This window comes from Bipolaris oryzae (assembly GCF_000523455.1).
Source record: "Bipolaris oryzae ATCC 44560 unplaced genomic scaffold scaffold_124, whole genome shotgun sequence".
Lineage (NCBI taxonomy): Eukaryota > Fungi > Ascomycota > Dothideomycetes > Pleosporales > Pleosporaceae > Bipolaris > Bipolaris oryzae.
In genome coordinates this window covers 20,770-32,794 of record NW_006911400.1, presented here as the reverse complement: position 1 = coordinate 32,794, position 12,025 = coordinate 20,770, and the positions used below count along the sequence as shown (strand labels likewise).

At 52.3% G+C, this 12,025-nt stretch overlaps 4 protein-coding genes across 4 annotated transcripts; 2 read left to right on the top strand and 2 right to left on the bottom strand.

Annotated features, from left to right (window-relative positions):
• Positions 1-189: 189 nt before the first annotated feature.
• COCMIDRAFT_101934 (uncharacterized protein) lies at positions 190-1,021 on the top strand (the record flags this gene model as incomplete). The annotated part of the gene is made up of 3 exons (XM_007692280.1): positions 190-324; positions 409-881; positions 940-1,021. 3 exons carry the CDS (start codon positions 190-192, stop codon positions 1,019-1,021), a joined length of 690 nt encoding a protein of 229 aa, XP_007690470.1.
• A 181-nt stretch (positions 1,022-1,202) lies between these two features.
• On the bottom strand, positions 1,203-1,832 carry COCMIDRAFT_28448 (uncharacterized protein; the record flags this gene model as incomplete). The annotated part of the gene is made up of 2 exons (XM_007692267.1): positions 1,203-1,705; positions 1,772-1,832. The coding sequence occupies 2 exons, from the start codon at positions 1,830-1,832 to the stop codon at positions 1,203-1,205; spliced, it is 564 nt and encodes a 187-aa protein (XP_007690457.1).
• A 1,287-nt stretch (positions 1,833-3,119) lies between these two features.
• Positions 3,120-6,224, top strand: COCMIDRAFT_28447 (glycosyltransferase family 2 protein; the record flags this gene model as incomplete). The annotated part of the gene is made up of 4 exons (XM_007692266.1): positions 3,120-3,138; positions 3,286-3,485; positions 3,601-6,153; positions 6,210-6,224. The coding sequence occupies 4 exons, from the start codon at positions 3,120-3,122 to the stop codon at positions 6,222-6,224; spliced, it is 2,787 nt and encodes a 928-aa protein (XP_007690456.1).
• A 2,875-nt stretch (positions 6,225-9,099) lies between these two features.
• COCMIDRAFT_101999 (uncharacterized protein) lies at positions 9,100-10,698 on the bottom strand (the record flags this gene model as incomplete). The annotated part of the gene is made up of 7 exons (XM_007692279.1): positions 9,100-9,538; positions 9,599-9,625; positions 9,752-9,814; positions 9,869-9,986; positions 10,033-10,167; positions 10,219-10,459; positions 10,510-10,698. The coding sequence occupies 7 exons, from the start codon at positions 10,696-10,698 to the stop codon at positions 9,100-9,102; spliced, it is 1,212 nt and encodes a 403-aa protein (XP_007690469.1).
• Between the last annotated feature and the right edge of the window lie 1,327 nt (positions 10,699-12,025).

Genomic DNA, 12,025 nt, shown 5'->3' with positions numbered 1-12,025 from the left:
GTGCAGAAAGAGCGCTAGCATATGATCTGCCGCTACTAGTCCCCCAAGCGATCGGACTTCCGAGATGCACTTCGTCATGGTTACTCATCCCATCTTTTCGTGATTCTCAGACTCTCTCAATCCGAGCTCTGCCGTGCTGCCGTGCAAAGCTTTCCACCTCCAAGCTTCAGCTTGTTTTGCATTACCACAATGTGCCCAGTACTATACCAAATGCTCGCCAACACATTTGTGCGCTCATCGCGCCGTGTGGTTCCTGCATCGCGAACAAGGCTTCGGCTTCGAGGCACCCGGCCTGCTTCGACATTGGCTGAGAACCCGCACATTGTAATGCTTATCCCTATATAATTTCTTTTTTCCTTTCCTTTCCTTTTCTTTTTTACATGACTCAGATGCTAACGCAGAATGTAGTATGTGCACAAAGATCCATTTGATCCAAGCAAACAATTGCTATCCCTTCTACCCACGGAACCCCCAACACCTCAGCTCGCAATTGGCACTTGTACAGCTCTGCCACCTACACCCCGCAATTTTACCGAAAACCCCCAGTTTCTTCCTATATTGTATTCGGTATTCGCGGCGCATGCGGCTCAGGATCCTTACGTACAGTCGCAAGCAGCTGTTTACGCATCACCTGGTGGCTCCAATCTTTCGCAGCCCAATGATGGTGCAGGCGGGGCAAACCACCAGGGTGGCATGGGAGGAGGGGGACACGGAGGGTGGATACACATTAGTGATTTGAGAAACCCGCCAGACTATGGGCGCATTGCTTGGCCCGAGGACATATTTGGGAGTGTAGAGGTGGATGCGCATGGGAGGTTGAATGGAGGTGATGGAGCGTGGCAGAATAGCGGGACATATCGCATTGTGACGAGGGAGGGAATGTGAGTACCAGGATGGCATAGGTTATCGCCTAGTGATTCCAGACTGACAATACTGTAGATTGGGGTTGACCGAGTTCATGCGAGGAAAGATGGTAGAGAAGCTGCTGGATCTCGAGAGACAGATTAAGCAAAACTCCTAACGACGGCATGACGGAGAAATATACCCAGGAGGAAACGAGGGACGGAATAAGACGATATGATTCGTGTAATGTAAAATGCACTCTAGGCCATGGCCAGTCTATGGGTATCAAAACAAGACTCGGCTCCCAGACGAGTCTTCCAACCACCATCATCGTTGGTGCCGTGTCAACTCCCGCAATCTCAATCTCGGCTCAACTCTCCCGCCTCGAGCTTTTCCAGGAAGGCCTTGCTAAATCTCTGGGCCTGCTCGTAGGCAATGGTGAATCCATCGTCGCCACCGTAGTAGGGATCGGCAATCTCCTCGCCCATGTCGCTGCCTCTGTACTTTCTCCTCTTGCCACCAAACTCGCCAAACAACATGACGTGGCCGATGCCGTCGTCGCCACCCCTCTTCTTGACTTCCCTCTGGCGCAAGCTCTCCAGGTCGGCCAGGTTGTCATGGTCCATGGCGAAGATGTAGTCAAACTTGTCAAAGTCGGTGGCGGGCGAGAACTTGCGGGCCGAGTGGCGGTACGAGGTGATGTTGTTCTTGCGGAGGGTGGCCATGGTGCGCGAGTCTGGATCGGAGCCGATATGGTATGCGCCGGTGCCGCATGAGTCGATGTGGGTTATCAGTGGGTGTGGGGACTTTGCGGCGGGTCGTGTGAGGGACTGGAAGACGCCTTCTGCCATTGTGGAGCGGCCTGCACGTGGCGGAGTTAGTGGTGTGGTGTGCAGGCAGAGAGGGGATGGTGGTGTAGACTACATACAGATGTTTCCAAGGCAGACGAAGAGGACGGAGACGGGCTGCGGGGAGGTTGATTCGCCCATTGTTTCGATGGGTGTGGGGAAGAGGGGGTGTTGTGTCTATAGATGGTGTGCTATGGTATGGTACATGTAAAAAAAAAGTTGGCCAGTGTCTGGCTACTGGTATGTCTGTGCCTGGGCCTGGTGGAGAAGCGAGCGAAGATCTGGGGATGGTGGGACGGTTTGGGTGCCAAGACGATGTACAGCACAGGCACAGACACAGACACAGACACGGACAGATTTCCGTCTCAAGCTTCACAAGGCAACTTAGTCTCTACTGCAGCATACTTACATGTGCATCAATCTGCACGTGTTGGAGGCATGACTCGCGTCGCTAAGTGCGCCCAAAAAGAGACGGGTATTTTGGGCTTGGGAGGCTTGCTACTCATGCGCAGCCACGGCTGGAATAAGCACTTGGTAGGTTAGGCGTGCACCAGTGGCAGCATCCACTTGCGGCTGTGGGTAGAGTGCGTGCTAAGTACACAGCAAGAGCAAGTAGTGAGTTGGCTGCAGTGACGAGGGCAGCTTATGCAACACCAGACGAACGGAAGACATGGGCATGGCAGCAAGGCACACGCTGTCCAGGATGCAGGACCGGTGTATCTCATCCGTTGCAGCCCCTCGTCTATTAACGGCAGTCTTTTGCATAAGCAGGCCACATGCACGGCCTCGTCACTGGGTGCGGCTGTGAAGGCTGAAGGAGTGGGAGTGTGGCGGACATGCCCCACGTTGATTGCGTAGCGAATGGTGCGCAGTCAGTCGCAGTCAGTCGCAGTCAGTCGCAGTCGCAGTCAGTCGCAGTCGCAGCTTTTGCCTTGGCTCGCTTTGCCTCGTCTTGCCTTGCCCGCCTGTCCTGCCCTGCTTGGCGGCTGCGTACTTGGATACTTCAAGCTACACACACCCACTCACCCGCCCGCCTGCATACTCGACCAGCCGAGAAGACGTCGTCGACCTTTCAAAACAAAAACACATTCCATCATCGTCCCGTTGTTTGCCTCGGCCACCCTCGTATCCGGCCTTGTATGCTCAAGTGCCCGCCGTTACATCATTACCCACTTGTGCCCGCCGGTTGCTGTGGTAAACAACTGCGGTGCACCCTGCAGCTTTTGTGACCCACCAAGCCCACCTGAAACACGATACATATTCCTGCCCTCTGTCCCGCAACGCTTATACGACGAGCACAACAACGGCTGCGCCTTTGGATTTGCTGCCGCCCTATCCCTCACATTAACGTTTTGGACTGTGGTTTCGCACGTCGCATTGTCGCCAGTTTGAACAAAGTTGCGGCCGCACCACGGAAATCACGTCGGCATGTCATACAACAGACTAGGTGAGTGCCCACGCGGACCGCGGCTTCCCTTGATGCGCGCCCGAGCAACCGCCCTGTGACCGCTCTCTGCGTACTGTCCTTTGTTTCCCCCTGCCTTCTTACCTCACCCACCGGCTACCCTATCGCAACACTAACAGTGCTGTTCAGACCACCCGGGCGGCAACGACGACCCCTTCGACATGGACCCACGACGAGGAAACGGGCGCACGCCCTCTCCCGGACAGCCACTCCGAGGCTACCAACTCGAAGACCGATATACATCCCCCTCGCCATCGGGCGTCTTGGAAATTCCCATGGGACCCAACCAAGCAATTGCATCTAGCGACCGCTTGCCCTTACAACCAAGTGTACGTTGGATACACACACACACACACACACACAGCATGAGACATTCTGAGAGCTGTTAGGCTACTTTGACATGGTCGCGACATGCCCAAACACCACAGGGCTAACAAAACGCAGTATTCGGTAGAAAACATCCCATACACTGGAGGCAACTACCACGACGACTACGACCCACGACCGCAACGACACGAAAACAACTATTCATTCGACCCCCAACAACACCACGATGCATACTACAACCAGCCTTACGACCCAACACCGCACGACGAGAGCCCAGGCGCCGGATACGGCACTCAGCCTACGCATTACTGGCAGGACGACGATATGAACAGGCCCATGATGCAAAGCGGCACCTCATATGGCCCAGATCCTCACGACCCAGAAGATATGGATCCAGAAAACCCGTTTCATGATGAGCCAGCACCGCCACCCACCCAGGCACCGATCAAGAGATGGAAGACAGTCAAGGAAGTCCAGTTGTTCAAGGGTAACTTGGTGCTCGACTGCCCCATTCCCCCACGGCTGCTGAACCAGGTCCCACATGCACAGCCCCCCGAGCGTGACGAGTTCACACACATGCGCTACTCGGCCGCCACATGCGATCCTGCAGACTTTGATGCAGAGCGCTTCACCCTGCGCCAGAAGCTATTTGCCAAACCGCGACACACGGAGCTGTTCATTGTCATTACCATGTACAACGAGGAAGATGAGTTGTTCGCGCGAACAATGAGTGGCGTAATCAAGAACATCGAGTACATGAACTCGCGAACCAACAGCAAAACGTGGGGCAAGGACGCGTGGAAGAAGATCGTCGTATGCGTCGTCAGCGACGGTCGTGCCAAGATCAATCCGCGAACCCGTGCCGTGCTAGCTGGTCTCGGTGTATACCAGGACGGCATTGCCAAGCAGCAAGTTAACGGCAAGGATGTGACTGCCCATATCTACGAGTACACTACTCAGATGACACTTGACATCAAGAAGGGTGTTGTCAACGTCAAAAAGGGCAACACCCCTGTGCAAATGTTGTTCTGTCTCAAGGAAAAGAACCAGAAGAAGATCAACTCGCATCGTTGGTTCTTCCAGGCTTTCGGTGCTGTCCTAGATCCAAACATCTGCGTGCTCATTGATGCCGGTACCAAGCCTGGAAAGGACTCCGTGTACCAGCTATGGAAGGCCTTTGATCTCGAGCCTATGTGCGCTGGAGCCTGTGGTGAGATCAAGGCCATGTTGGTGCATGGAAAGAAGCTTCTGAATCCGCTCGTAGCAACTCAAAACTTTGAGTACAAGATGAGTAATATTTTGGATAAGCCTTTGGAATCTGCCTTTGGTTTCATTACTGTGCTTCCTGGTGCTTTCTCAGCCTACAGATATGTCGCCCTCCAGAACGACAAGACTGGACAGGGTCCATTGGAGAAGTATTTCGCCGGTGAGAAGATGCACGGCGCCAACGCTGGCATCTTCACTGCAAACATGTACCTGGCTGAAGATCGTATTCTTTGCTTCGAGCTCGTCTCCAAACGCAATTGCCACTGGATCTTGCAATACGTAAAGTCGGCCACCGGAGAAACTGACGTTCCTACCACCATGGCCGAGTTTATCAGTCAGCGTCGTCGTTGGCTTAATGGTTCCTTCTTCGCTGCTGTCTACGCCTTGGCTCACTCCTTCGACATCTTCCGTAGTGATCACTCTTTCTTGCGAAAAATGATGTTCCTCATCGAATTCGTCTACCAGACAATTAGCATGATCTTCGCTTGGTTCGCTCTCGGCAACTTCTTCCTCGTCTTCCGTATCCTCACGGCTTCTCTGCAGAATGAACTCGGCACTGCTGGCAAGGTTCTCTTCATTGTGTTCGAATGGCTCTACATTGCTGTCTTGATCACCTGTTTCATCCTGTCATTGGGCAATCGACCGCAGGGCTCCAACAAGTGGTACATGTCCATGGTCTACTTTTGGTGTATCATCATGGCATATCTCATGTTTGCATCCATCTTCATCAGCGTTCGTTCCGTCCAGGGCCAGATTGCTACCAATGGCGGCTTCAACTTTGGGGACCTGTTCAAGGATAGGATCTTCGCGACATTGATCATCTCGCTACTCTCGACATACGTCATGTGGTTCCTCGTCTCCATCATCTTCTTGGATCCGTGGCACATGTTCACTTCCTTCTTCCAATATCTTCTCATGACCCCGACATACATCAACATTCTCAACGTCTACGCTTTCTGTAACACGCACGACATCACCTGGGGTACAAAGGGAGATGACAAACCAGAAAAGCTGCCTTCAGTCGTCACAAAAGCCGACGGTAAAGCCGATATTCAAGCGCCCACTGACGATGCCGATCTCAACACGCAATATGAGGAAGAGCTAAAGGTGTTTAGCAGCAAGTGGGTTGAGGAGAAGAAGGTTCCTTCGGCGAGCGAGAAGCAGGAAGATTACTACAAGGGTTTCCGATCCGGTGTCGTCTTGTTCTGGATGTTTTGCAACTTGGGCCTGACAGCCTTGGTTCTGCAGTCGGGTGGCCTGGAGCTTACCGTCAGCACTCCAGATGAGGCGCAGAAGAAGAGGAACGATGCTGCTACCATCTATCTGGCTGTTGTTCTGTACAGCGTTGCAGGCTTGTCAGCTTTCAGGTTCGTTGGTGCCATGTGGTTCTTGGTTGTCCGAGCGGTAAGTGGAACCTGGAAGACAATACACGAAGAGTCTATGCTGACATTTCTTATTAGTTCCGCGGTGTCTAGGTTTGGTCATGTTTGGTTTTTTGTTCAATTGGGGACCCAACTTAGGGCGTGTCCGCCTACGCATCTTGTAGGAGTTTTTCGGGTTTGTGTGACTACGGGGAGCGTATCGTCGCATTACGAATAGGCATTTGTTGTCTCACGTGGGAGTTTTATGACATGATACCAGCATCTTTTTCTTTTAGGACAAAGAGACACGTCCCGTCCTGGTTTCTGGGTGGCATGTGTCCTGATGAGCTGAATTTCACTTATGTATCCAACAACGTAAAACATATTCAAGCTTTTTTCTTTCTAGCCACTGCAGTATTGTATGCGTCCCTCTACTTCACTTACAGCATAGTGAGAGATCTATCTCACCTGTGATACTATCTGTTGCAAGACATGCCGCCTTATTCACTCTCACCTTCAGTCGGACCTGCAGGTCTGAGCACGGACCCCTGACGTGGTAAATAAAGTAGGAGGCACCAGTGCCACTCCCTCCTCTCCACGGCAAACTTTTCAACTTGTGTCAGTCAACTGCTTCAAGTTTTGCTCTCCTACTGCAAGACTTTCTCTTCCTATTATACGCAAACAACACCGTAGCTTCACTGCAGCAAGCGTCACTCACTATGAGCTGGGACACGGGCGGTACTTCAGGTGAGTGGCACGGCACACGAATGCGGTGAGCTTACACTAATCTTCTGTGCAGGCGATGTCCCTAGTTGGGATCCTGCTCCGACTGGTGGTGATGACTGGGGTGGTGGCAGTAACAACACTCGTGCCGATGCTGGTGCCGACGCTGGTGCCGACAACAGCTGCCGCATGTGAGTGAGACTCAGAACCATCACTTTGGCTATACTGACACGCGTAAACAGTTGTAAGCAGCCAGGTCACTACGCCCGTGACTGCCCCTCAAAGCCTGAGGGTAACGGCGGTCTAACCGGAGAGTGCTTCAACTGTGGCCAAGTTGGTCACAACAAGGCTGACTGTACGAACGAGCGTGTTCAGCGTCCTTTCGATGGTGTCTGCAAGCTCTGTGACCAGCAGGGTCACCGTGCTATGGATTGCAAGTCTCGTCGTTCGGTCAACTGGTCCGGTGTCCCGGAGATGGATGCCGAAGCTGCATGGGTTTCTCTCATCGATGCCGCTAAAGCAAAAGACTTTGACGTGTTCCGTGTCTGTCTGAAGGCGTACGCCCGTGCCACCATGGACCAGTTCGATCTTCCAGCTGTGGAGCAAGCTCTGCGTGATGATGGCCTCGGCATCTATCTTATTGCCAAAAAGGAGGAGATTCCCATCAACATGACCATTGTCGATCTCATCGGCAACCCTGATCGCGAGTATGTCTTGACTTTCCAGCTCTCTCCAAAGCCTCGTCGCCCCAAGTTGGCCCAAGGTTGGCCCGAGAGCCCTGCTCAGAACATGGAGCGTCTTGCATCTTGTGGCGAAGTCAAAGACTGTGGTATACCACTATGTGCCAACTGCGGTGAGCTTGGTCACATTCGCAAGGTCAGTACACCTAACCCAGCCTCCTGACTTGAAGAATTTCGGACTAACATACAAGCAGCACTGCAAGCAAGAGCAAGTTGAACGCCAGACGCACCAGCCCGAGATCCAGTGCGTGAACTGTAAGGAAATCGGCCATCGATCCCGCGATTGCACCAAAGAGCGCTTCAACCCCTTTGCCTGCAGGAACTGCAAGCAGGAAGGCCACAACGCCAAGGATTGTCCCGAGCCTCGTTCAGCTGAGGGTGTCGAGTGCCGCAAGTGCAACGAGATTGGTCACTTTTCCAAGGATGTCAGTGCATACATTGATACTGGTTATACAGTACGTACTGACAGCTCATAGTGCCCTAACGTTGCTGCCCGTACCTGCCGCAACTGTGAATCGACCGAGCACATGGTCAAGGAGTGCGACCAGCCTCGCAATCCCGACACCGTCATCTGTCGTAATTGTGAGCAGATGGGCCATTTCTCCCGTGATTGCCCCGAACCCAAGGACTGGCCCAAGCACAAGTGCAGCAACTGCGGTGAGCTGGGACATGGCCCCAAGGTAAGCATTCCTTGTATTGGGAAAGGAATCTGTGCTAACCTAAACAGCGTTGCAAGGCTCCGATTGCTGATACCAACGGCGATACCGCTGGTGATGCTGGTGGTGGCTGGGGTGGAGATACGGGCGACTCTGCTACTGCTACTGGCGAAGCTTCTTGGAATGACGGTGGTAATGGAGGTTGGTAGACCTATGCCACAGCGTCATTTACTCCGGAAGATCGTTCTTGTCCGAGTCAGCAGAGCAGGCCATGGACAAATATGGTCAAGGTGGACATAATGGGATGTCTTGTATTTTGCATGGACACTTGTGAATGATGATAAGAGGAGATGGTCATTGTCATGAATGCGTAATGGCGGGGTATTCATGTTAGGTTCGGTTGAAATGGAACTCTTGTATGGCCATTGTGCTGATGCGGTGACCATGAACGTTTGTGCCGTTGGTGACGTCTTAGCTTGGTGAAGAGGCGTTATTTTAGAGTGTCTTTTGAACTGTGTGTTTGGATCTCTGAATATTATCAGCTAGAAGCGGGTGTTTTGAGCATAGCGAATCAGCCATGGATTGGATACTATGGCCCTGCTGAATAGGTACCTCAGTATGCCGACTACTCATCTCCGAGGGCCAAAGAACGCATATGGCACGGTTTGTTCTTCAGGTATAACTCAATGATTGCATTTCCTCATCACACAGAACCTACATATCTCCCACCCAAACGCAATGACTAAGTTACCAAAACCTACAAAAGAAAAGAAAAACGATGGGGTATCAACGTACACAAATCATACGCTCTTCTACATAACACATCCCCCCCCATACACGTGAACAAAACATGCACATTACTACCATCTTTCAACGCTTCCTCCTCACCCTCTCCACGCTATCCACCACCACCTCGGTGGTACAAAGAATCTTACTGGCATCCTCGCCCCCCACCTGCGCATGCAGTATCCTCTCCTGACTACTCGTAGGCACCTCATTCCTACCACTATACACGACATTCTTCTGGGCATTCGGCCCGCCGCCGCCGCCCGCCAGCGTGTCACGCAAGCTCCCGCGATTTGCCATTTCAAAGGTTTCGTCAATGGTCAAGGTGGTGGTGGTGGGCGACGCCTTTGTGGTGTTGAGGAAGCTGGCGCGCGGTTTGTGGGCGCGGCCGCTGCCAATGGTTTCGGCGTGCTCGATGTCGTTGTAGGCGCTGCGGCGCGGGGTGCGAGATGAGGGGGTGGAGCGCAGGAGGGGTTTGAGGGTAGGGATGCAGGCGGCGATTATGCCGACGTTGAGTTGGAGGCTGGGAAGTGAGTTAGATTGTGGATCTTTTTTTTGGTTGGAAGGGGAAGGTTGCACTTACAAGCCGTAGACGTTTAAGTGCTGGTTACTATGAGAGATGTTAGTGAGGTTGGTTGGAGAGAGAGAGAGAAAGATAGAGAGAGAGAAAGATAGAGAGAGAGAAAGATAGAGAGAGAGAGAGACAGAGAGAGTGTGTGGATTGGGTGGAACTTACAATGTCCTATCTGGATCTCGTTTGACTTGGTAACTCGCTTTTACTATTCCTAGGGCAACGGCACTATCGGATTGTTAGTGGTGGGAGGCTTGTGAGCACCTGGTTCATGCTGCTTACATGTATCCGAGGCTGAGGACGCCGATCAAGTTGATACGCGTAGTCCGCGACATTTGTAAACTCCAGATGATTGGAATTGGCAGAGTCGCAAAGCAGACATCAGTAAAAATGTTCAAAGCTATCGCGTGTCAGTAGAGGCCTCGCACTGTTTGTTATGCGCTTACCCGTGTTCGTCAGTGCGAACGCGATAAACATCTTCTGGCTGTAGCAGACACCTTTCCTTGTCCACATTGCTTCCATGGGCTTGCAATACAGGAAGAAGCTGAGCCATGCGCCAATCGTGTAGATTGTTACCAAAGCTGTTCGATGATGTTAGGGTCATGACTCAGGCTCTCAAACACCATTCTTACCTATCAGTGCCCATAGGCAGCGCGAATACCACTTCCACATGTTGTTATTTTTCAGTCTCAGCAGAAAGAGAGCGATGGAGATCTTCAATAGCCCAAGAGCACCAATGGCAGAAATGATACTGCCAAAGAAGCCTATGTGAGTGAACTCCTCCATATCTTCCTTGGAAACCACCTTGGCGTGTCTTCCAAAGCCATGGTTTCCCTGAAGAATAAAGCAGATCCACCCACCCAGAGCCCCAAGCTGGTATTTGTCAGGAATGTTCAACCAAACAGTGAAGCCTGTGTACGTACAGCTGCGAGTACAATGGCAATGTCGTCTTTCCCCAGAGACCGCAGTAAGCCCAATCGAACAAATAGTCGGAGGGCAACACTAGTCAGTGCGGCGATATGGAAAACGCCCGTCAATGCGAGAAGGCGAGGAAGGTTGTTCTCGGCCGCCCATTTGGGGTCCACAGGAGGGCCCACCGAAGTCGAAGACATGATCGTCGCGGACGAACGCAAACCAGTGGGGCGCAAAAACTGAACAACAAAAGAAAGTAATATCGAACATTAAAAGAATGAAAACACGATGCCCTCTTCTCTGGCGCTGGCAGACAGGAACTCGCTTCCAACCAAGCGTTTCACAGCGCACTCATGACACTCTTGCATTACTTTGGGATCAGACGGGCCTTCCTACCATGCATCACAGCAGCTGCTCCATTAGGTATATGTCTATCGGACATAGTTGCGCCATGTGGAACTCGTCCATGTTTGTCCTTCTAGGCGTCTTGGCCATCCAAGCGGAGTGCTGCCATGGCTGTGATAGAGCTGCTACTATTGGGTGTACTCGTGAACACCAAGTCGTGTAAATTGTCAACACTGCAATCCTCCCGGATCCGCCAACGTCTACCGTATTCCTTACGGAGAGGCTTCAGGCTCTTCGTTGTCCTGAGTCTTGCAGAAAATTGCAAGAGACAGTTGCGGAAAATGGGAGAATGAGAAGGGAGTTTGCTGATGGTAGTACAAGCCTTACTTTAACTTCCCTATGTAAGAAAGTACTTAGATGAGCGTGGCGTAGTTGGTGTGTGTGTGTATGTACGGAGAACGCATGCAGCAATACCGTACGATGGCTGTGTATTGTGGCATTACCCGGCGGGACATGGACTACTTTGAGACGTAGTCGCGAACGTGTTTAATTAATCGCTGCGGTCCCTGCAGACTCACCAACCACAGCAAAGCAATCGTCCCGGCCCCCGTCGCCCCCCGTCGTCCCGCCCTTCCTTCGCGGCACGGTTTGCACTTCCCCTGGCAATCTTCCACCAACCCGGCGTACCGAACAAGCATGACTCGCTTCAACTTTTCCGGACTTCGGCCTTTGCAAAACGCCACTTGAGGCAAAGAGAAGGACTTGGTGGCAATGTGGGTTTGGCATGGCGCAGTTCCATACTTGATCTTGCCCGTTCTCCGCTTCGTGAATGCAAACCAACTTTTGGCCCCTCATGCGTGCCATCTGCGCGCGTGTATCGATTGAGGCTTGACAGATGCTTGGCAATCCTGCGAGCCCACATGGATCAAGATACCATGCATGCGGCCTGTTCGAACAAATGAATTCTTGAATGGTGATGGGCGTATTTGCATGTTGTCGACAGTCAAGGCAATGAGCGACGCACGCCTTAACAATCGCCTCACCAGCATATAATCTACCTCATACTCTACACTCTACACTACAAGAGTGATATCCAAATGCCTACGGTACTTCGACCCACAGTCCAAGACCTCGGTATCACACGAGTCATGCCCACCCTCTCAGCCCGGTATGGGCTTCACA